The 24,479-nt window shown below is 46.1% G+C and overlaps 1 protein-coding gene across 5 annotated transcripts in view; it reads left to right on the top strand.

Annotated features, from left to right (window-relative positions):
- The window catches only part of SH3PXD2A (SH3 and PX domains 2A), a 383,399-nt gene that overhangs the window by 191,271 nt on the left and 167,649 nt on the right, over positions 1-24,479 (top strand). Inside the window, exon 1 of one of the 5 annotated variants that reach the window (XM_084634160.1) lies at positions 6,103-6,171. The exons of the other annotated variants lie outside the window; for them this stretch is intronic. Coding sequence (XP_084490286.1) covers positions 6,170-6,171 — 2 coding nt within the window. The 5' untranslated portion in view covers positions 6,103-6,169. Of the gene's footprint in view, positions 1-6,102; positions 6,172-24,479 lie in introns of those variants that run through there. 5 annotated transcript variants of the gene reach the window in all.

Raw genomic sequence — 24,479 nt, forward strand, 5'->3', positions numbered from 1 at the left:
CTCACTGCTCTCAGGTCCTGGGCCTGGTGCCATAGCAGCCCACAGCAACCAGGAGGGGCTGTTTCCCCTCCACAACAAACATGCTAAGATCCCTGGGTCCTATACATGCCTATCTCCATCTCTTCCAGTGCCCCGGAACAACCCCATGGGTGAATCCAGACAAGCACCGTGCTCTCAAATGAATTCACACAGGCAAATGATAAAAGACAAAAACACCCTGTCTCCCGTGGGTGAACACTTCTCACAGAGCAGTCACTCTATAGCTGACCTCTCCGTCCTCATCTTCAAAAGAAAACCTACACAACGCCCTCTGACGAGACCCTGGGGGCTTAAATTCAGAACTCTGCTTGACTCTAAAAATCATGGTCTTAAAAAAGACACTGGATTTAGGGCTTATTACAACAATCTGTAACCCACCAGCCCCCCTTTTTTGTCCTGTGACTGGAGAGGTGTCAACGGGCCACTTCACATTGAATGGTCTTGTAGAATATGAGTTACTACTTATGCTAAACAATTTATTCCACCTGTTGTTTAGTTGTGACACTCTGAGGGTATGCCTACAGGTAAACCGCTACAACAGCACCACTGTAGTGCTTCCGGTTAGACCCTACCTACGCCAACAGGAGGAGTCCTGTTGCCGGCATAGGTACTCCACTTCCCCAGGAGGCAGTAGCTAGGTTGACAGGAAACCTCTCTACACTCTGGGTTAGGTCAGTTTAACTGCATCGCTCAGGGGTGTGGATTTTTCACACCCCTGAGCAACATAGTTAAACTGACCTAATTTCCTGGTGTAGACCAGGCCTGAGTACTTTTCCCAGCCCTGAAGAAGAGCTCTGTGTAGCTCGAAAGCTTGTCTCTCTCGCCAGCAGAAATTGGTCCAGTAAAAGGTAGTTACCTCAGCCACCTTGTCTCTCTGATATCCTGGGACCAACACACCTAAAACAACACTGTAAACTATAATGGGGGAGATTTTCAAAAGTACCTAAGGGATATAGGAGCACAAGTCCCATTGAATTTCAATGGAACTTGTGCTTCTAAATTCCTCGGGTACTCAGGGGTCACCATAGATAACATGTCAGTTTCATGCCACTGAAAACCCTGTTGTTGCATCATGCAGGACGCAGGTGATGTCAAAATCTGGGCTAAGCGTGAGTGGTGGTTTACTCCCTGTTATATAGGTACAGGTATAAGTAGACAGATACATATAGATATACAGACACTGATAGGTATTTCAAATGACACCAATCTCACCTTGCCCCTCCCTGTGTGATTGCAGATGAGCATTTCTCAAATGCGGCCACCAGGGGGTTTTCCTCCGGCCACAATAGCCTCCTGGACAGAGATCAGGGAGGGGGCAAAGCGGTGGCCCCTCCCTGCAGCACCCAGGGGCTCCAGGGGAGGGCTTCAGCCCCCCTCCCCTGATTCAGCTGGAGGCTCTGGGGACAGGCTGCACCCTATTCCTCTTCCCCCCACCCCAGTTTCTGTCAGAGACAGGCTTCTGCCGCCCTCATCCACTTCAAACACCCCCTCCCCTTTGGCCTTGGGACTCTAGCCGTGGGACTCTGAGCTTCAGCCACCCAGGGTGGCAGGGCTCTGGGCTTCAGCCCCCCAGCTCCCTCCCACTCCAGCCATGGAGCTCCCACGCTGGGCATCAGTCCAGGGTGGCGGGGCTTCAGAAGGCACCATGGTCAAGAGGCAAGGAGTAGAGTGAGCCTGGGGTGTGAGGCCACAGAAGAGAGCTTGGGGCAATGGAGGAAAAGCACCGGGGCCCCAAGGGGCAATGGGAGGCCAGACGATGCAGTGGGGACTAGGGGAATCTATTGGGGGCCAGGGCCAAGGGAACCAAAATACAGCTGTACATTATTTTTATTATTGAGTCTTAAAAAAAAATCCCTACATAAATAAATGACAATGATTTGGACATGTATATGTGCATATTTATTTGTTTTTACTACAGATAATTATTTTAGGAAAATTTGTCAGAGTACCCACCAGCAAGAGTGCAGCCACCAAAATTTGTGCTGTGAGAACCCAAGGTAAACTCATAGGAACACAGAAATTGTCAGACTGGCTCAGATTCATGATCCATCTAGTTCAGAATCCTCCTACAGTGTCTAGCTTCAAGATGCTTTAGCAGAAGGCACAAGAAACCTCCCGGCTGGGAAATGTGGGATAATCTGATCACCATGAGGGTCTCATTCTGAGCCCTATGAGTTAGAGACAGGTTTAAGCCATAGAACATGAGATTTTATCTGCCTCCCATGTTAGCATGAACTGTTATAGTACTTGTCTTCATTTCCAAGGCTCTTCACAGCCTATCCCCACTCTCCCTATCCTCTTTCATTCATAATCAAGATGTTGACTCCTACCTTTGATTGGTTCATGCTGCCAACCTTCCTCGTTACATTTTCAAACAAGCACTTAGATGCTCCCTCCCATGCTGCCCCTCGTGGTTGGGATGAATTCCCCATAGACATTCTCAAAAGTAACTCATACTTGTCTTTCAAATCCCTCCTTCAAACTTTCCTTTGACGTGATGCCTACACAAAACTCGAAAACGGTCAGGCGACCAGTGTGCTGAGAATCCCCTCATGCAGACTGATATCGTCTCGTTTCCTTGTGTTCCCCTGTTTGTCTCTACCTGTCATCTCTTGTTTTAAGTTTAGATTGTAAGTATCTTAGGGCTGGGATCATCTTTTTGTCCTGTATTTGTACAGTGCCTAGCACAGTAGGGTCCTGGTCTGTGACTGGGGCCTTTAGGTGCTACTGCAATTAAATAATAATTATAACCCTGAATAATCTTGTTAAACATATGAACATCCAATCCCTATTTGAATCTTCATAAAGTGTTGGCCTTTATAACCTGTTGTGGTAATGGGGTCTGCAGTTTAATTATGCACCGTGTGAAAAAGTATTTGCTTTTGTCAGTACTGAATATGCTACCTTTCCATTGACTTGAACGTCCCCCGGTGCTTGCGCGATGAAACTGGGAGAAAAGAAGTTCACAGTCTACCTTCTCCAGACCATATGCTGGAGGCATTCACCAAGTATCAGGGAGAAAAGGTTTTGATTTGTTCGTTAAACGTACACCTCATTCCCTTCCCCCTACCTCCTACCCTCCTGGTGTTATTGTAGAACCAAACCTTCTCTATAGTTTGTAGAAATCCTTTGTAGGCCAGATTTCACCATCATTTACATCCATGCAATCTCACTTTAGTCAACAGGGATTGCATAAACTACAAGTGATATAGAATTATTGGTTTCCTACCTCACATTTAAGATGCATTTCATTTGCCTAAAATCCGCAACCATCAGTTGTTGTTCATTATACAAAGCCAAATGATATTAGTGCAGTGGCAACCCCAGTTACTTCTTAAAAACCCCCTCCTCTGACTAGAATGTTATTCCTGCACTTATTATGAGCACGCAGCGTCAAACACTCTCCATATAATCACAGCCTCAAAAGCTTGTCTGATGTAAGTGGAACATGGCACAAAACACTGCCCCCTATAGTTGAAATGCTGCACTGACTTGCTCCTTCTGCAACCACACGACCTGCAACGGACGTGCTGTAGTTGAAAGTCATTACAAATCTTGTTGCTTACTTCTAAGGGATTTTGCTGTGTTTTGTCATTGATGGTTTTGTGAGCCAGCTGAAAGGAACACTTCACCCACAGTTTGCCTTAACTCAGAAATGTCCAAGGATACCATAAAATGAAGTCCAATGTATCTTCCTGAGTTTCTTCATGATGACTTGTCTTTTGAAAGTGCAGAGAGCTGCTCTTTCTAAAATAAGTACAGTTTCCCTTTAAATAGCACAAAACATAAGGGAACAGGATTATTCTTGCCACCAGCTGCCAAAAAAACATTTTTTGTTGTTCTGTGAAACCAAAATCTTCCCAGGGATTGTTCCTGAGAATAATACTGGAAAGGAAGCATTATGTGACTCATGCAATAGCAATAATAATATTAATACTCCACTGCCCTTCCATCCAAGGATCTCAAAGCACTTTACAAATATGAATCAATTCTCCCAGCCTGCCTCTGAGATAGTGGAATATTATTTTCATTTTGCAGTTGGGGAAGCACAAGCACTGGGAGGTAAAGTTACTTACCAAAAGGTCAGAGAGCAAGTAATTGGCAGAGCTAGGAATACAAGGTAGGAGTCTTGACTACTAGTTCCATCAGATTAGGGCTGTTAAATTTACTCTCCTTTGTTTGAATAGTTATCCATGTAAGTGGTCAGGTTAAACAACACTCAGGGCTAAATGGTTGGCTCCCTGATATACAACCATAGGAAAGAGTCAAGTTAACCATAATGTTATGAGCATTTTGTAGTTGGTCAAAGTGATGTCCAGAGAGGTTCCGTATCTTATGCAAGGTCAGCATGGGACTAGAACTCAAGTCCCCTGCTTTACCACTAATCCACCTTTCTTCCAAATAAACACAGACACTGCTTGAGTGCAAGTGTTCACAGGAGGACCTTTACATTAACAGATATATAACACCCTATAGGTTACTCATCCCACAAAACTGTGAAAGTGCAAACAACCTCACCTAAAGTTGCAGTTAGTTTACTCTTCTTAGATGAACTTCAATTAGCTGCATAGGAGAAATCAGAACTTCCCCCATGTGGCCAATTCACTTTTCCCTTATGGTATGCCAGCACCTGAAACGTGCTGGACATGCACCTGGAGTGCAGCACACTTTGGGAGGGTAAGATTCTTACGGAGCCTAAGCTATGTATTTCAGCTCACAAAAATAAGTACGTATGGCTCCGAGTGCAGATTCCATCCAGCTCCTCATCATGCTTAAGTAGCTTGTAAGGTTTATAAGTATGTAAGAAATTAACCAAAGAAAGGGCCATGCCGACTAAGCCTAACTTCCTGCTTTTCCACCAGAACATTCCATCTCCAGGTCATTCTCCAGAGTCTGTTCTAGGTCTCTCTTGATCTTGTTTGCACTCTGCTTCTGCTACCTTCCCAGATAACTTATTCCTTATGTCTGTGACTGATGAGCTCCTTAATTGCAGTTAACTTTTGACATGTCCCTGAGCTGCAATTTTCAGAACCTCACGTTCCCGTGGTTTGATGTGGAGTTTTGGGTTGAGCCTTATAACACAACAATGGCTTGCCCCTTTAAGGGTTAGAGTCCTGGGGCAGGCCAACCTTAGTTACTAAGTAGACACACCTGAGTAGGAGTCAGGTGATTTCCCTTACAGAGCAAAGCTGGGAGGTGCTCAGGGAGGACTAAGCAGAGGGCATGGGTTTTAGGAGCAAGTAGGCTCTAGCAGGGAATCCTGAGTTTTCAGAGAAGAGGCTGCAGGCAAGGAAGGCTGGGAGGCCTCCAGTAGGAAGAGTGAGAGCAGCTACTTGATGGGGGAGTTGAGAACGTTTATGTTGAGTATTTTGTTATGTTAATAAATCCAGCCCCAGGGAGACTTGTTGCTAAACTTAAGAAGAGTTTGTGTGTGGTGTGTTTAAGGGGCCCTGAAGGGGGGAAACAGAGGTAGAGGACTGCAGAGACATCTTTGGCCATGAAGGGACTGTGTGGGAGGTGGCTACTTGTTGACTAGCAATAGAAGGCAGCTGTATGGTTTGGACCTGGATCCAAACCTTCCCTAGTGGTCAGGTTCATCTGTAGTTAGCTTGCTGGTTTTAGATTTGGGACTCCTTACGGGTATGGAAAATGCACATTGCTTTCTTCTCTTCCTCCCTACTCCCAAAACTCTGTGCTCCCCATCTCTAACTTTGTCATGCCTGTTGATCTGTAAACACGAACACATCTGCTTCTGGCAGATCTTCACCTTGCTGGCCTCTCCCTTAAGATTTGGTAAGGCTTTTCTTTGATGTGCTAGGTTTTCCACACATTCCTAATCCTTACTTCATTGCATCCATTACTCCCACAGGACCCACTTTGTCTTCAGCTGTTATCACTGGCTCTGATTCCAAGCCTTGCCTATGTAATCTGCCCCTGATTCTGAAAAACAGAAGTGGGAGGGAGAAAGAAATGTTGCATGTAGGCTTTGTTCTCTGCTGAAATGCACGGCCCACCTCCCCAAACAGCGAATAAACACAAATAGCCTTTTTGTGCATTTTAATAAGCAAAGCAATGCAGTGCTTCTGAGCTGGTTCTTTAACAACGAGGACAGCTTCATGCCCTGAGCCTCATGTAAGTAAAGCTGTCGTCATACTTAAGTCTTCCTTTTGTGTAACTTTATGTAGTGGCTTGTCTTAAACTTGTAAAAACATTTTCAGGGAGGGTATGTGTGGGCGGTGAGGCACTCCCTCAGACCTGAACACTCAGTTACTCCATCTCTTTTGTCTCAGTGAATGGGGCAAATCTCTTAAAAGCAGTCTCATATGCCCTCCTCTCATGCCTTTTTCATTTAACATCTATAGAGAAGGTCTAGCCCCAGACACTTTTAACAGAGAAGTGTGGTTAGAACAAGAGATGGGGAGCCAGGACTCCTCAGTTCCATTTTCAGCACAGCCAGTGATCTGCTTGTGTGACCCAGAGTATGTCGCTCAACCCATCTGTGTCTGAGTTTTCCCCCTTTGTTAGGGGGATCATAATACATGCTTCACAGGGATGCTGTGGGTTGTATTAATTCCCATTTGTGAAGCACTTTCCTTGGCTGAAAAGTGCTGTATAAGTGTGAAATATTTTTATTATTAATCACAACTTTTATGAAACATAAAGGAGAGGAAAAGTGGGTGAGCAAATGCTTGAGTAATCTGGGGAATGATTGGGAATCCGTGTCTTCTGTGTGGGGAATGACAGTAACTTTTGTTTCTCACAACTCCATAGTTGTCCTTTTAACCCAAATTGCTTTGTTTAAATAAACATTCAAGATTTAACAACTCCAGCTTCTCAGGGATGGAATAACATGATTTTGCAGCCACCCCATCCCACCATCATCCTGAACTCCATTTCAGTATGTGGCATTGAAGTTACCCCTTTGCTCTTATGCTGGTGAACTAGCGCTGAAAATCAGCTTGAATTTGGCAGAGTCCAGCTCCCTTTCTGCAGCAAGGTTAATCCTTCCTTAAGTGGAAATTAAGGGTCTTATTTGTCTTCCGTTTTTTCCCTTTGTTTTATTGTATGTTCTGGGATGTCGGTTTGGAGTCCTGGGTGCTAAATAAATTCCTGCTTGCCAGGACCTGCTCTGTGTGCACAATTTCAACAAGCACATTTGAGGAATCAGAAAAGATGGAAAAAACATGATATTCCAATGCAGGATTGGGCTTTGGGGGTCCATTGCAGAGTGGAAAGGGAGGTGGGGGGAGTTATTTATTTACTTTTTGCTTACATCAAAAAACCTAAGTATCTAATCCTGGTGGGTCATGTTGGTAGGTGTCCAAGGACCATAAATCTGGTCATGGTGCTTTTCCAAATGTTTATTGTGCTGGTTAAGCTTTTACGGGCTCTTGCTGCACTTATACATATGGTCTGAATAAGTGTAATTTTGTGTTACTGCATTTAGCTGAGATACACAAGCGCCTCCAAGGGAATCATTAGAAATAAGGCAGCAATTGTTGGTGCTTTAGGGATGAGTTTCCTGGTGCTGCTTGAAAGCTGTTGGTGGCACTGAGCATTTTGTTGTTGAAATGCTATTTGCTCTAACGTTTGATGTGGGTGGAATTAAGACCCGAAGAATTACACTGTTCAGAATTCAGTCCAGAATTCCTAGCAGTGACTTCTTTTCTTTCTGAAACTCCCATATAAAGGGCCAGGTTCTGCCCTCATTTATATCCCCTTGTGATGATGCCTTTGAGGTAAGATTCTGATCTCATACCAGTGTGGAGCAACCCCATTGACTTAAAGGACTTACAGTGATGTGAAAGAGATTGATGATATGATTGCAGGTAGGAACTCCACTTAAAGATCAGGGCCCCATTGTGCAAGGGACCACACAGACCATCAACGAAGGAGACACTCCCTGCCCCAAAGAGCACACCACATATGGCCCAATCCTGCAATGTACAACATGCGGACAGACCACCACACCCATGCGGAGACCTGTTGAAGTCACTGGGATTTCATGTGGGCACAAGTGGATGAAAAAGTCAGATGGAGATGGGGGGACAGGGGAGTAAGAGCAAATAATAAAACAAAGTTGCGTTTAGAAGCAGGAATCTCAGGTTGATGCTTGCCTAGCCCAGGATGGCCATGAGATCCGGGTCAGGCCAGCTGACATAGCTCTGTGTTTGTTTGCTGAAAGTTTCCATGGCTGATGAAGGGCACAGCTGGGGTGGACTGACTGATTATCTAGACCTGCATCAAATACACTTGCTCTAGTGGATCAAATGTCAGGCGGGTGAACAGAAAACTAACTAATAAAGAAATGGAAAAAAACCCCTGCTTTTGCAGTTGCTTTAAATGTAAAATGCACTGTATGCTTTCCTTTCTTTCTTGTTCAGTCTCCATACCATCCTTCAGTAAGAGCATTGGCTGAAATTAAGGTGTATATTATAATTGGTTATGGCAACACCGCAGTCTAATCTGGGAGAATGCAGAATGATAACAAGCATAGTTGCACTCATATCCTTCCTTACGCTGTATGGCAGTTGCTTAACGTTGGGGAAGTCCTGTGCCCTACAGCAGGTCAGACCAGATCATAATGGTCCCTCCAGGACTTGGCATCATTTAGGTGCTCACAGATTCTATCTGGGAAACACGGATGATAGGGTAACACTGACGGATCCCGGTCATCGGTGGGTGGAATCAAACCTGGGACCTCTGAAGCTAAATACATGAGCTAAAAGCCACATGGCTCTTAGCAAAGGCTGTAGCAGACTCATTCATCTATTGGTGCCCCTAGAGGGGGACACAGCACTACACCAGGCAGGCATGGGTTATAATAGCACTCCCTGTAACTCACATGGGGGTTGTAAGGTTTAATAATTCACTATCTGAATAGTGCTTTGATGTACTTGGATGAAGAGGTCAAGTATTGTTATCAAATCTCCAAAGGCTTTGGAGATGTTAATTACTGAACCCCCCCCTGGGAAATAAGTACCTTTTCCTTCCCTGTTTAGAGGTGAGTAAACTGAGTCATGGAGCAGTAGATTGGGCCCTAGTAATTTGTGCATGTAGACAAAAAATGGTTAAAATTTTTTAATTAAGAAAAATTTCATGCAATTTTGTGTGACGGTTATTGGAAAAGAATAATTTTTGGTTTTCAGGAAAAATTCTCATTTGTTTTCGAAAATTTTGGGTTTTCATTTTTTATGTTTCCTTTCCCCCTTCTTTTCCTCCCTTTTCCCTCTTTTTATCAATTTGTCTCAGAGAAGCGGGGAGGCAGAAAGGAGAGAAAAAATGAACACTGAAAATTTTAATTTTTTCAATTTGGATGGAAAAAAATTGAAAAAAAAATTCGTTTAAAAACTCTAGTGATCTGTCTCTGTGGGGTGCTCCTCATGGGGTCCTGGGTCTTTGGGTTAAGAGAGAAGAGGAGGTCTCCAAGTGAGTATGTGGGGAAGCATGTTGACATTTGTCCCCTTAGTTTGCATTAACTTATCTGCAGAGTCTCTCTTTGTGCTATGAAACTCCCTTAGAATTGGTGTCTGGGAGCAGTAGCTGACTGAGGACTCCCTGACAGTATAGCCCCTATAGGCTGTGAAGCCAGTATGTAGACACAAGGCTGGAATAAGATGGATGCCCTGGCTTTAATTCCCCTGAAATTCTGGAGATCCATGTAGCCAAACACCATGCTCATTTGCAGAGGGCAAATCCTGCTCCCCATTGGAAGAATTCTGAGGGAACTTGGTAAGGGGAACTCACTGAGTTTCCTGGCCTTTGCATTTGGTTTTCCAAAAGAGGCACGGTCTCAGCCAGGAGAGTTTGGCCTTTCTGAGGTGATACCATGGGTCAATTTCAGAGCTTGGAGTAGAACCTAGGAATCTCTAGTCCACATTTCCTGCTCTCACCACTGTGCTTTCCAGACTAGACTGGTGGATCTAGCACATTAGCACAGGTTTGTCTTATATACGCTTGGGTCGGTCCCCTTAAAGGGTGCCATTGGTCTAAACAAGACTCTGGGTTCTTGATCTCTCAATGGGGGGATTTCATTAAAACTGGTAGAATCTTTCAAACCAGTGCCCACTGGATTTAGTGTGTGTGTGTGGGGGGGGGGGTTCAGTGCCCACAATATACCTCTAAAACATAAATAAACTGGGTCTCTTATATGCTGACAGTTTGTGCTAAGAGTCCTTTCACTTTTGACTCCTCTATTTGACCTGAGCTTACTGATGTCCAGTAGATAGATCAACGTGAGCTATTGGAAACACAGATGTGCACAACCAGGTGCGTTATTCTGGTTTTGATTGGCTAGCGCAGACGAGACATTGGCAGACTCAGTTCTGCATTGCTGCTTGGAGTTAAGTAAAGTAGGAATCTGAGGTCTGCCCCAGGGCAGAAACACTGTGCACTCCCTAAGGTCTCAAAGAAGGACACCAGGAGGATATAACCGAGACTTCTGAGCTGCACGGGCCTTGTGCTTCCTCTGCACAGTGGTGAATTTCAGCCGCAATTGGTATCAACAAAGCCTGGAACTCAGTAGATTTTACAGCAAATTGCTTTGACTCTCCCTTCTTGCTGCAAGGTGCTCAGTGAGATGAAGTCAACCATCTCAGGGGAGTTGTATAAGTTCTGGGACAGACTCATCCTGGAGGTAGCTCTGTTGATGTCAGGGGAGTGACCCCAGGGATAAATTCCTCCCTATGTCTTTGGACTCCCTGGAGCAGTAGGTGGGGCTGGCTTATTATTCAGCTTAGCTCAGTGTTGCTCTCTGCATCCTGTTTTCCACGGTTTTTTTGGTAGTTGCTTTGACCTGCAGGAAGAGTTTGAACCTGCCTGTGCAGAGCTCCTCGCTGAACAGAAGCATTGCAAAGAGCTGACTGTGCGGCTCAGAAAGCTTCCCCAGCCCCGGCCCTCGCTCAGCCCAGCGATGCTTCAGTCCACTGTTTCCATTCAACGCGATGCTGCTACCTCCACCTAGCCCCCGCTTGTGTGCAGCTGCAGGTCTCCGGCCGTCCAAAAGTTATAGGACCCCTTACGTTCCTTCATGTGGAAGGGATAAAAATAGTGGATTCATGGCCCTAGGTTGGTGGGGCAGAGAAACAGGGGTCAGCTAACTCTGCAGGATAGGACCCCATCTGTAACCTCAGGACCCTGTGAGGTGGACTGGGCTGGAGGGAGAGGGAGAGCAGTGGGGCCGAAGGGTAGGTGTGTTGTGGATTTCTTTCTCCTACAGGTAGGTGGGATCTGACAAGCATCGGGGCAACTGGGGCACATGAAATGACATCCGGCCTTTTTAGTGAAATATTTAATAGGCAGACAGTGAAAATCTCCAATGTCTGACCTCCAGCCTATGCATGTGATATGCACATGTGTGACCCTCTGTGTGTCTTGTATAATCTGCTGTTGCATTAAAGTGCAGACGTGCAATCTCGGCTTTAGACATGCAGGTAGCAGAGGCTGGGAGGATGACACCTGTTACAGCTTACGAAGAGCTTTGGAGAGGGAATGGGGATCAAAACGGGATGGATTATACCATTGCTTTTAAGCAGCTTTTAAGGTGACCCATTTAGTCGGCTGAACTTTTCCTAAGCCTGAAAAGTCAAACATTTAGGAACATAAGAAACATCTAATGGTCCTGACTAGATCAGGTAGGGTTAGGGTCCAGAGTGAGCTAGACAAATTGGAGGATTGGGTTAAAAGAAATCTGATGAGGTTCAACAGGGACAAGTGCAGAGTCCTGCACTTAGGACGGAAGAATCCCATGCACCGCTACAGACTAGGGACCGAATGGCTAGGCAGCAGTTCTGCGGAAAAGGACCTAGGGGTTACAGTGGACGAGAAGCTGGATATTGGTCAACAGTGTCCCCTTGTTGCCAAGAAGGCTAACAGCATATTGGGCTGCATTAGTAGGAACATTGCCAGGAGATCGAAGGAAGTGATTATTCCCCTCTGTTCGACAGTGGTGAGGCCACACCTGGAGTACTGCGTCCAGTTTTGGGCCCCCCACTACAGGAGGGATATGGACAAATTAGAGAGAGTCCAGCGGAGGGCAACAAAAATGATTAGGGGGCTGGAGCACATGACTTATGGGGAGAGGCTGAGGGAACTGGGGATATTTAGTCTTCAGAAGAGAAGAGTGAGGGGGGATTTGATAGCAGCCTTCAACTACCTGCAGGGGGTTCCAAAGAGGATGGAGCTTGGCTGTTCTCAGTGGTAGCAGATGACAGAACAAAGAGCAATGGTCTCAAGTTGCACTGGGGGAGGTTTAGGTTGGATGTTAAGAAAAACTTTTTCACTAGGAGGGTGGTGAAGCACTGGAATGGGTTACCTAGGGAGGTGGTGGGATCTCCATCCTTAGAGGTTTTGAAGGCCCGGCTTGACAAAGCCCTTGCTGGGGTGATTTAGTTGGGGATTGGTCCTGCTTTGAGCAGGGGGTTGGACGAGATGACCTCCTGAGGTCTCTTCCAACTCTGATATTCTATGATCTACAGTGTGTTTGAGCATAACATGTGTGGCTAGCCGTGCAGGATATTTAGCATCCCCAATGCCATAATACGGGTGTGTGTGTGGGGGGGGGGGGGAAGAATGGTAAAGTGAGACTGCCTTCTGTTGGTGTAAACCACCAGATTTCCTTTCCCTGCACCCCTGCATGAAACAGCATCTACTGTTTCTGGAGTGGGATGCTGGAATGGGAAACCATTTCACCCAGCAGCTGCGTGCAGTTGGAAGGCAGGGCTCCTTGCGTGCTCCTGCAAGTAACAAAAGAGAAAGGGATTGTAAAGGGTCTGTATCTGAATGGGAGATACGGATCATTTCCCCGGGGCTGTGGATCCTCACAGCCAAGCTCGGTCTGGTGGCTCCTGAACATGACTCGATTTAAACCTCTTCCAAGTGAATTTTGGCTAGGGGTTCCCACTGCAGCTATCTCTCAGCTATTTGGAAGAAGACAAGTGGAAACCCATTCCTGGCTTACTCCCTTCCATTACATACCCCAGGGCTGCAAACTTTAGTCGTCCCCCCCCAGACACACTGAAATGGGAGAGAGGGGTGGGGAGGTGAAGGTGAGAGGACAAGAACCTATTTCCTCCTCTGAAGCCAAATACAGGGCTGATTCTGATCAAAAGCAAACACCTTCCACACTTAAAGGAGCAGCAAGGAGGACTCCATCTGCCCTGCTTCCAGCCGTCCCCTGCCTACAGCTTGTATTCTGCACTGAAGCTCCACGGACGCGCAGGTGGGTGGTTTACAGCCTGACTTGACCACTTGCTAGCTTTGCCTGCAGATGCCCGAGCGTCCCGTGGGTTGGCAGCCCTGAGGAAAATGCCTGAAAAGTCACATGGGAGGGCGAGGCAGCCTAGCACCGGGCTGGGTGGGAGAGTGACGCTTGCACAGAGACTCCTACTGTGGCAAGCATCAGGCCGGGATGGCCCAGGAATGCTGAACGCCTCGCCTGGGTACATGGGGGTTTGTGCTCCGTTCTTTCTAAAAGAACAACCGAGGCTTGGGTTTGGGCATCAGCCACCTCCCCTGGGGAGGTTTCAGCAGAGCAAATGCAGGGAGAGCTCCCGGCCCATATAGGAGTAGAAAACACAACCACATTAATTGAAACAATGGTGTCCAGAAACCTAAACCTCAGCTACAAGCCCGGCTCGCTGGCAGCCCCGCAGGCGGCTGTGGAGCTAGGGCGTGCGCCTTGACCAAAGGTCAATTGACTTTGGTACAAGAACCCAGAAAGGAGAGACTTCGCCCTTGTAGATGCCCAGCCACCCGCTCTCAGACACATTCAGACCTAAAGCCCTGGGCACAGAGAGCACCCGCTCGTCCCAGCACTCGCGAAGGAAAGGGACTGTCTCGCTGGTAGCTACAACGCAAGCCACGCTGACTTTGAAGATCACTGTGACCATCAAACCCAGTGCAGGCTCTGGGGCCCTGTGTCCTGTGCTCCTCAGGTGTAACAACTAAATGGACCATTGCATGAGGTCGTAGTTGTAGCTGCCGAGCAGGCAGCCCTGCACAGACTGCATGGCAGTAATCTGGTCTGGAGATGGCAGAGGCCTAGGTCACTGTCGTGAGGGCTAGAGAAATGATAGCGTCATCCACTGAGGACTCCGAGCAGTTAGGAACTCATAAGTGCCCCCAGAGTGTGAGTCTCACTGAGAAAAATTGGGTAAAAGCCCTTCAATTAGGGGTCAATATTTGCTACTGCTAACCATTGACATGAAACTACAATAACCCCCTCATATGGGTGATCAACAGGGGTTGAAGGTGGGATCTTCCACACCGCAGCACAAACCTCTACTACTTGAACTAAAGGAGTACCTCCATTAACTAGTAGCGACAGTAGGCTTTTGTCCTCTTAGGCGGACCAGCCACTTGAGGGGATGCAACACGCTTTCCCACTGTCACACAAGCTTTCAAGATGTCCCCGTTTTCATTGTCTTGCCACTCCCCAGTGCTGAGAAATGTTAACATCTTGACCTAAATATTTTAGCCCATCTGTGTTTTCTTTTGCTGAGCACTTTTCTGGGGGAGCAGCCATTTGATTCATAACATCCAGTTCTTCCCTTGCTGGGCCTTGCACAAAGGGCTGCATTTCCCAAGTGTTAGGCAGGGTTTCAGCTGCATGATTCTCTCCCTCCACAGAGGGCTAGAAGAAAACCTTTGCAGGCCTGTGGGCTGAAACGGGACTTAAGCCATTCAGGAATTTTACCTGCTGACTTGAATAGGAGTTATTTGGCTCAGCCTATCCACAGCACATTCCAAACTTAGCAGAGGGCTTTGGAAAACTTGTGGAAGTGGGGAAGATTTAATGTAAAATTTCCCAGGAAATCTATCCCTGTTTCATAAACTCTGTGGGGCAGGGACTGCCATTTTGGTCTGTGCGTACAGCACCTAGCACAAGGGGGTCCTGATCCATGACTGGGGCTCCTATAGGCCATCACAGCACAAATAAATAATCACCACCATATCCTTGGTATTCTGATTTTTCCAAAAACAATCAAACAAAACCCATGAGAAGCAGTAGAATTCCACAGGTAATCTGCAACTTGAGCCATTTATAGAAATGTCAAACAAAATGCAAACGCTTTGATTTTCAACGTTTTTTACATTATATTTTTCTCACATCTCTGATGCCATCTGGAAACATTGTGCTTTACCTTTGTAGCAAGCTTGGTGGCGAATGTCAGTCTGTTCCCATTTTTTTACATGTGGCATTGACAGCCTGTTAGATTGTATCTTGATCTATACCTTTTGTGTCCTCTTTGATGTCATTTGGAAGCTCACGTGACAGATGCTATTATTGGGGGATCTATAGTAGTCTAGCACCACCCTGTGGTAACACGGTTACATCACTTTCCAAGCTAAGAAATGCAAAAATTCTGAGCTGGGAAAAATGCCTTGACTTGTTTCAATATTAATCATAGAAACGTCAGGCTGGAAGGGACCTAGAGAAGTAGTCAAAGTCCAGCCCCCTGTGCTGTGGCAGGAGGAAGTCAACCTCGACCATCCCTGACGTTTGTCCAACTTGTTTTTAAAAGCTTCCAATGATGGGGACTCCACAACCTGCCTCGGAAGCCTATTCCAGAGCTTAACTGCCCTTATCATTAGAAAGTTTTTCCTAATATGTAACCTAAATCTCCTCTGATGCAGACGAAGCCTGTTACTTCTTGTCCTACCTTCAGTGGACATGGAGAACAATTGGTCCCTGTCCTTTTTATAACAGTCCGTAACATATTGGAAGCCTGTTCTCAGGTCCCCCCTCTGTCTTCTTTTCTCAAGACTAACCAGGCCCAGTTTTGAACTTTCTTCATAGGTCAGGTTTTCAAAACGTGGTATCGTTTTTGTTGTTCTCCTCTGGACTCTCTATAATTTGTCCACATCTTTCCTAAATTGTGGTGCTCAGAATTGGACACAGTACTCCACCTGGGGTCTCACCAATGCCAAGTAGACTGGGACAATTACTTCCTGTGTCTTACATTCAACAATTTTTATAGTACACCCCAGAATCATAATAACCTTTTTTTGCAGCTGCATCACATTGACGGATCATATTCAGTTTGTGGTCCTCTATTGCCCCCTGATCCTTTTCAGCAGTACAACCACATAGACAGTTATTCCCTATTTTGTAGTTGTGCGTTTGATTTTTTCCTTCCTAAGTGAAGGACTTTGCACTTGTCTTTATTGATTTTCATCTTGTTGAATTCAGACCACTTCTCCAATTTGTCACGGTCATTTTGAATTTTAAACCTGTTCTCCGAAGTGCTTGTAACCCCTCTCAGCTTGGTGCCATCTGCAAATTTTATAAACATACTCTGTGCTCCATTATCCAAGTCATTAATGAAAATATTGAATAGTACTGAACCCAGGACTGACTCCTGTGGGATCACACTAGATACATCCTCCCAATTTGACAGTAAATCATACTCTTTGAATATGGTCTTTCAACCAGTTGTGCATCCATCTTTTAGTAAGTTCATCTAGACCACATTTCCCTAGTTTTCTTATGAAAGTATCACATGGAACTGTGTCAAAAGCCTTACTAAAATCAAAGTATATCGTGTCTACTGCTTTCCCCCATCAACTAGGTCTGTAATCCCATCAGAGAAGGAAATTAAGTTGGTTTGGCATGATTTGTTCTTCACAAATCTTGCTGACGGGGCAGAGCAGAAGACATGAGGTGAGTGTGTGTCATGTAGCTGTCTGGGGTGGTATTATTGGGTTGTTAAAGGACTGGCGGAAATGGACCCAATTCAATGAAGGATCCGGAAAGACAATGGGAGCCCCAACAACTGGCACCAATCCTCAGGAAACTGTCAGGTGGAGCATGTGAACTCAGCAGGAGGAGGATAAAAGTTGGCTTTTGGAGAGACTGAGCAGCTCTCCTCTGGGGCTGATAGAGAGGGACAAAAATGGATTCCATCACAGGTGGGCTGGCTGGTTGCACTGGTATGGGTGGTTTTTAGCCCCTTTGCAGCCACTTGGTAGCCATACAAAGTACACAGGGAAATTGAGGCACACATGGGACTGATAAAAATATTATTGAAAATTCCCACTTCATCACACAAATATTTTCAACTCTGCTTTCTTCCAACATCCCCCACATCTCACTGTCTTGCACTTCTCATCAGTGGCAGCTGACATTTCCTCTAGGCACCCAGTTCATAGAGGGAGTGAGCTCCTCTTGGTAAGAGTGGCCAAGCTGTGATGTTTTGCTATTAACAGATGTCAAATAGCTTTGCCTCCTAGCCTCTTATTAGGTAATAGTCCTTTTTTTCCTATTTCTGTTATGACATCCTTTTTTTTTTTTTTAATTTAATACCATTTGCATCAAAAATGTGACCAACAGAAGGCAGGGGGAAGAAAGTGGACATACCTTCTTGTACATTAATTTTATACTATAAATAACAGTACCTGGATCCGTGATTAAAAATACATAGGTGTATGGGTTGGTTAGAACATTATCTGTTTTTCTTTTCCATAATCAATGCTGGACTAAAAAGGTCTCCCCAATATTGAACAGCTGTATTGATCACAAACCTCTCCTTGATCCCCCTTCACTAGCCCAGATTCTTGTAAATGGATTAGTGAAAACTATTCTCTGGCCTTTGTAGCCTGTTTTCTCAGCCACTTTTTCCGCAGGGCAGAGCTTCAGAATTTCAGGGTGTGGAGAGGTGTTTGCTTGCTTTAATTTTAGCTGTGAAACCAAGAGTCTGACAGCGCTTGTTGGAACCAAATTTCATGCTTGATCCTGTTAGGTGGTGACAGTTCTCAGCTCTGTCTGGATATTTGCTTTCGCCCACAGAGCTCTGACAATGCTCTGAAAACCACCACCTGCCTCTTTGCTGTGTCTGAGCAGAGGATGCCAGTTATGCTAAAATATGTCCAGTAGCTGCTGTGAATCAAAAATGTAGCAAAATATTCAGAAAACTTACTGGGGAGCACCAGGTCCACTTTCCTTTTATATAATATTCATAAATCCTTATTATTTTTTCCAAATACAACACCACCACCAAAATACCAGATTCATCATAATACACAAAGTAAAGAAACAGTTTTAAGGTAAAGGGAGGGCAGGGGAATCATAGACCTCTAAAAAGTCAAATTGCTTTTAATATTTTGGGCATTCATTTTCTGCAGAATGTTCGTTATTCATTAGCTGCAAGGACTCAACCATATCACCCAGCCAGTCATCAGTGTTTGGTGGGGATCGACTTTTCCATTTTTTCAGGATGAATTTTTTAATGACCAAAACTGCATATTGGAACCACACTGCCTTGTTAGTAGCTAATCTCGAGATATCAGGAATATATTCAAGAATGAATTTTAAGGGGAAGGGCTCCAATTTAGCATCCAATATCTAATTGGTCATTTGATCCTCATACCAGAAATTCCTGGTACCGGGGCACTCCCAAATCATGCCTGAAAGGAGGAGAGGGTATACCCATTCTCGTTCAGTCTGAACCCAAGGTGCTTTCATATCTAAGCCTGCTTGTCTGTCACGGAAGTCATGGATTGTATGACTTTCTGTGACCTCCGTGACTTCGGCCGGTGCTGGTTCAGGGGCTGCCAGGGCCAGCAGCAGCAGTTTGTGTGTGTGGGCGGGGACTTAGGGCTGGGGCAGGGAGTTGGGAAGTGTCGCGGCACTTACCAGGGGGCTCCCACTGGCATGTCCCTGCAGCTCCTATATGGAGTGGCTAGGGAGGCTCCGCACTTCCCGCAGGTGCAGCTCCCACAGCTCTCATTGGCTGTGGTTTCCAGTCAATGGGAGCTGTGGAGCCTGGGCTTGGGGTGGGAGCAGCATGCTGAGCCCCCCTGTCCGCCCCTCCCCCTAGGAGCCAGCTAGTGGGAGGCATGTTTATCTACCCTAATTTTGGGGGGCTGTTTTTGATTATCTCTGATTGCTTGATACAATCCGTTCTGGTGGTATCCTGGCTGTGATTCTCCAGGCTCTGTTCTGTGGTCCTTGGGGACTGCTGTGTTAAGAAGAAAACGTGTATATGATTCTGAGTTGAAAATATGCTCCCTGAGCCACGCCTTGCAGTTTTTTTAACTGCAGTGTTGTGAATCAGTCTATTTGCTGTAGGGGGCCCTGCCTCACACCTCTTCCCCGGCAGCACCCAGAGCAGCTTCTGTATGAGCCAGCAGCACCTTGAGAGGCTGCTCTTCCTTCCTTGATGCAGCTCTACAACAGCGCCCCTGCTGGTTGCCTGCTGCATTGCAGAGGAGGGAGGAGCATAACTTTGCTCACTGATTGCTTCTTGGCCAGGCTGTGGAAACCTCAGGGAGAGCAGGTTAGGAGTTCCTAGACCTTCGGTGCCTGAGCCTAATGAGCACCTAGCTCCACCCCCCTCCACAGCCACCCAAAGCAGCCTAGGAAAGGGGAAAACTGAGAAGAAGCTGAGAACCAATCATCAGCCATGGCTCCCTGATTCTCTGACCCTGTCTAGGTTACAGCAACCTGGCGACTGCTCTAATTTATGACAGCGGCTATAGTCCCCAAAGGATTGCATATTGCCTGGGGAGAGCTAGGAATTTTGATCCAGTTACTTGAATTACTTAAATGTGGCCTGATCCTGCGAGGTGCTGGGAACCCACCACTTCCCCTTTAGTCAGCGACACAGGCTCTTCATTTCTTCATTGTCAGCTTTGAAGGATGTGTGCCTTGCTTGATTGCTTCTAGATTTATTGAAGTGAAGTTTTCTGCCAAGGCTGGGAATCTGATTGACTCTTGTGCCTGTGGTCTTTGCAGAGCACTTAAGCCCTTTCTCATCTAGATACTGAACCTCTGCCCAAGGTGCTGGTCTTTTCGGATTTGTTTTTATTTTTGTCCCTTTCAGCACTTCTGATGTGTCCTATAAAATTCAGAAAATCAGCAACGGCAGCTGGCCAAGGACAGCAAGTGCATTGCTAGGGGGCAGCTTTGAATAAGCCTTATGCATGCATTGCGAATCGTGTGTGTTAGACAGTATATCTGAGGCTGAGTTTTTCACAGAAGTAAGACCATCACTTAGTTTACCACTGTCTCAATTTCCTTTGCTTCTCTGAGCCAAATTCTACTCTCAATTACACCAGCGCTACAACCCCAAAGGAAATTTGGCCTGATACTGTATGAGCTATAGAATTGCCCATAGCTTTTAATCTCTCTGACTCTGCCTAGGAGCCAGTGCTTTCCGAAAAGCTTGGTTAGTCTCTTTCTACATCAGAATTAGCTTCCTTTTTCTGCAGCATCTATATGACCTACTTAATTTAAAACAAGAGAGAAGAAGTTGAATTGACATAGATCAGTTTTCAGGATCTGTGCATGGGTGCTGTAGTATGAGTGTTAATAATTATATATACACTTTCAAAATGTCATCATTTTCATACCCCTTTTTAATATAGAATAAGGAAATGAAAGTATGAATAAGACATCAAAAGGCTTGTGCTACATAGAGATCAGTGGAGAACCAAAAAGCTGAACTGATTGATAGCTTTACAAGATATGGGAGCTCTTTTTGCCCCAGTTCTTTGTAAAGTGGCATAGACAAAAATAGGAATCTTGAACTGGTCCTTTGATGATTGTCATTACTGAAGATTTAATTGAGGGAAAGCAGGTTACTTAACAGAACTTTCCACTGACCTGGGCTCTACATTAGTTATGGGATTGGCAGGGTCATTGCTCAAGCATCCATGTACCTAATTGGTTACCAGAACTGCTAAAAAGTTAGAAGGGGCCAAATTGGATAGGCACCAGAGCCTAGCAGGTTGAGCTATGGGCCAGGAAGGCTCTGAGTTCTAATCCTGACTCTACCGCAGACATTGAATCACTCTGTGTTTCAATGTGTCCCTCTGCAAAATAGGGACCGTGTTCCATTCCTCACAGGAGCTTTTTGGGTGGCTTATAGTGCTGCCAGCCCCTAGCATTCAAAAATCGTGAGATTTTAAAATTGTAATAAACATTACTTCCTTTTTATTTTGCCTTCTGATCTTTGAGCCTTTAGGGGTCACATGTAGGGAGAAGGGCACACGTGAACAGGCCTAATGGTTAGTCAGAAGCCTGGAACCAGAGCTAAGATGAGAGTCAGGTGCCAAGTTGAACGTCAAGGCCAGAGCCAGGTTTAAGGTGTAAGATCAGGGACCTGGAGTGAGGCAGGAACAAGGAACAGATGGGGGGCTGGGATAAGGAGGGCAGGAACAGGCAGGTCCATAATAGCAGCCAGCCAAAGATTCCTCTAGTTGCGCACACAACTTCCCATGCCTCTTTCTGGGTTAACTAGAGCTTCCCAGCCAATCAGGAGCTTTGTGGGAGGGGTCCTTTGCAGACTAGAGCTTTGCTGGCCCCCTTCTCCAGTCATTCAGGAGAGCTGCTGGGTAGTGATTGTCATCTGAGCCCTGCCCAGGGATCTGCAGGCCTGGGTTTGGGGCCTGTGGTCCCCCACATCACTTTCCATGATATACTCTGCAACGGGGAGGGCTAGGCATGTACTTTCTGCAAATGACACCTGAGAATGTCACGTAATCACACAATCTAGGAGCTGGGACTTTAAGAACAACACCAAGTACCCTGAGATTCACAGTAAAATCGCAGAGTTGGGAACACGGGGCTTAATTAGTGCGTGTTTGTACAGTGTTCTGAAAAAGATGTAGAACCGAGTAACATAATTTGCAAGGAGGGGAGGGGACTCCCTGAAACATGGATGGCTGCTGCATTCTCCTCCCAGGGAGGGGTTTGTGGCCACATGAGGATTGTCTTACAGTTGCACAGAGGTCATGGATCCGTGGGGAAATCTGATTCTGTTGTGTGACAGGGTATGCCAGTCTTTCTCCGCCCCCCTGCTGGAGGTGCTGCCACCCTGACACACCTGCCTGAAGGAAAGCATCACCTAAGAGAGGCAATGAGTTTAGATCTCTGAGCTCCACCTAGAGGGGCCACTCAGGCTCTGCTGTTGGCAGAACCAACAAGATTTAGTCCTTCAGGGGCTAGAAGGGTCAGGAGGCGGCAGTAGCCAATCAGGAGCCACCAGGTGAGATAAGAAGGCTTGCCTGCGTCTCCTAAGGAAGAGTGCTGGGTGGAGCTGGGGCAGAAGATGAGTTCCCTGATTACATCCCAGAAGTACCGGGTCTGGGCCTCGCAACCTAATTTCACCTTCAGTTAAACTACATGACAAACTGTTTAGTCTTTTGAGTTGAATTTCCACTAATTATTGCAAGACTAGCAAGGGCCCGTGCAGTAGGGTAAACCTTGCTCCTGAAGAGCTGTGACACGCCTCCATGGCTTTGCTGCAGAGACCTAGCTTCTCCATACTGTTTGGAGCCCATTCCCACTAGGGTTATGACTTAGCCAGCTGGCTTCCCCCTGTGGAGTTAATGCTGCTAGGAATGGAGTTTGCCGCATGGAAGTCTGGCAAGTTTCTAGGGGAACATGTGACCTAGATTGACTGCTCCCTGCTTCGATACCTTCCTCTAAACCCAGCTGAGCCCAGACCACGTGATGGAGGGGTGTTTGTTGCAGGTGGTTAGGAGTGCTAGGAAATTCAGGGCCCGGATCCATGCGGTTTTGGCAGTTAGGAGGCAATGCACTCACAGCCTGAGTGCTGCATGTACCATGGGTACCTGAAGGATAAGTGGTTGGGCAAGTGCGCATGGCCAACTATGACAATATAGCCCATAATATATCAAACCTTTGCATCTCTATAGTGCCCTCCAGCCAAGGATCCCAAAGTGCTGTGTGCACATTAGTATATTAGGTCTTGCCGCGGCCCAGTGTGGGAGGTGTCGTCATCCCTATTTTATAGATGGGTAAGTTGAGGCACAAAGAGAGGAGCTGGTAAACTGAGGCTCAGTGGGAGTTGTTGGGTGCGGAGCCACTTCACTTCACAAATCAGGCCACTTCACTTCCTATCTGAGTGGGAGAGCTGAGCTTTTTTCAAAACCTGGCCGTAAGTGACATGCCCGAGGTCACGCAGTGAGCAAGTTGCAGAGCGGGGAACATAATGAAGAACTGACTCCCATGCCCCTGCTGTAAACAAGACTGCACTGAAAGTTATATAAGAGGTAGAAATTAGTGATCTCCCCTGAACGGTCTAGATGGTAAACTCTTCGGAGTTGGGAGTGTCTCTGTTTGTACAGCACCTAACACAATGAGCTCCTGATCCAGGACTGGTTTCAGAGTAACAGCCATGTTAGTCTGTATTCGCAAAAGGAAAAGGAGTACTTGTGGCACCTTAGAGACTAACCAATTTATTTGAGCATAAGCTTTCGTGAGCTACAGCTCACTTCATCAGATGCATACTGTGGAAAGTGTAGAAGATCTTTTTATACACACAAAGCATGAAAAAATACCTCCTCCCACCCCACTCTCCTGCTGGTAATAGCTTATCTAAAGTGATCACTCTCCTTACAATGTGTATGATAATCAAGTTGGGCCATTTCCAGCACAAATCCAGGTTTTCTCACCCACCCCCCCACACACAAACCCACTCTCCTGCTGGTAATAGCTTATCTAAAGTGACCACTCGCCTTACAATGCGTATGATAATCAAGGTGGGCCATTTCCAGCACAAATCTAGGGTTTAACAAGAACGTCGGGGGGGGGTAGGAAAAAACAAGGGGAAATAGGTTACCTTGCATAATGACTTAGCCACTCCCAGTCTCTATTCAAGCCTAAGTTAATTGTATCCAATTTGCAAATGAATTCCAATTCAACAGTTTCTCGCTGGAGTCTGGATTTGAAGTTTTTTTGTTGTAATATAGCAATACTCACCTGCGGAAGTGAAGAAACAGATTGATAGAGCCAGAAGAGTTCCCAGAAGTCACCTACTACAGGACAGGCCTAACAAAGAAAATAACAGAACGCCACTAGCCATCACCTTCAGCCCCCCAACTAAAACCCCTCCAACGCATTATTAAGGATCTACAACCTATCCTGAAGGATGACCCAACACTCTCACAAATCTTGGGAGACAGGCCAGCCCTTGCCTACAGACAGCCCCCCAACCTGAAGCAAATACTCACCAGCAACCACATACCACACAACAGAACCACTAACCCAGGAACCTATCCTTGCAACAAAGCCCGTTGCCAACTGTGCCCACATATCTATTCAGGGGACACCATCACAGGGCCTAATAACATCAGCCACATTATCAGAGGCTCGTTCACCTGCACGTACACCAATGTGATATATGCCATCATGTGCCAGCAATGCCCCTCTGCCATGTACATTGGTCAAACTGGACGGTCTCTACGTAAAAGAATAAATGGACACAAATCAGATGTCAAGAATTATAACATTCATAAACCAGTCGGAGAACACTTCAATCTCTCTGGTCACGCGATTACAGACATGAAAGTTGCTATACTACAACAAAAAAACTTCAAATCCAGACTCCAGCGAGAAACTGTTGAATTGGAATTCATTTGCAAATTGGATACAATTAACTTAGGCTTGAATAGAGACTGGGAGTGGCTAAGTC

Source organism: Lepidochelys olivacea (genome assembly GCF_965140295.1).
Source record: "Lepidochelys olivacea isolate rLepOli2 genome assembly, chromosome: 7".
NCBI lineage: Eukaryota > Metazoa > Chordata > Testudines > Cheloniidae > Lepidochelys > Lepidochelys olivacea.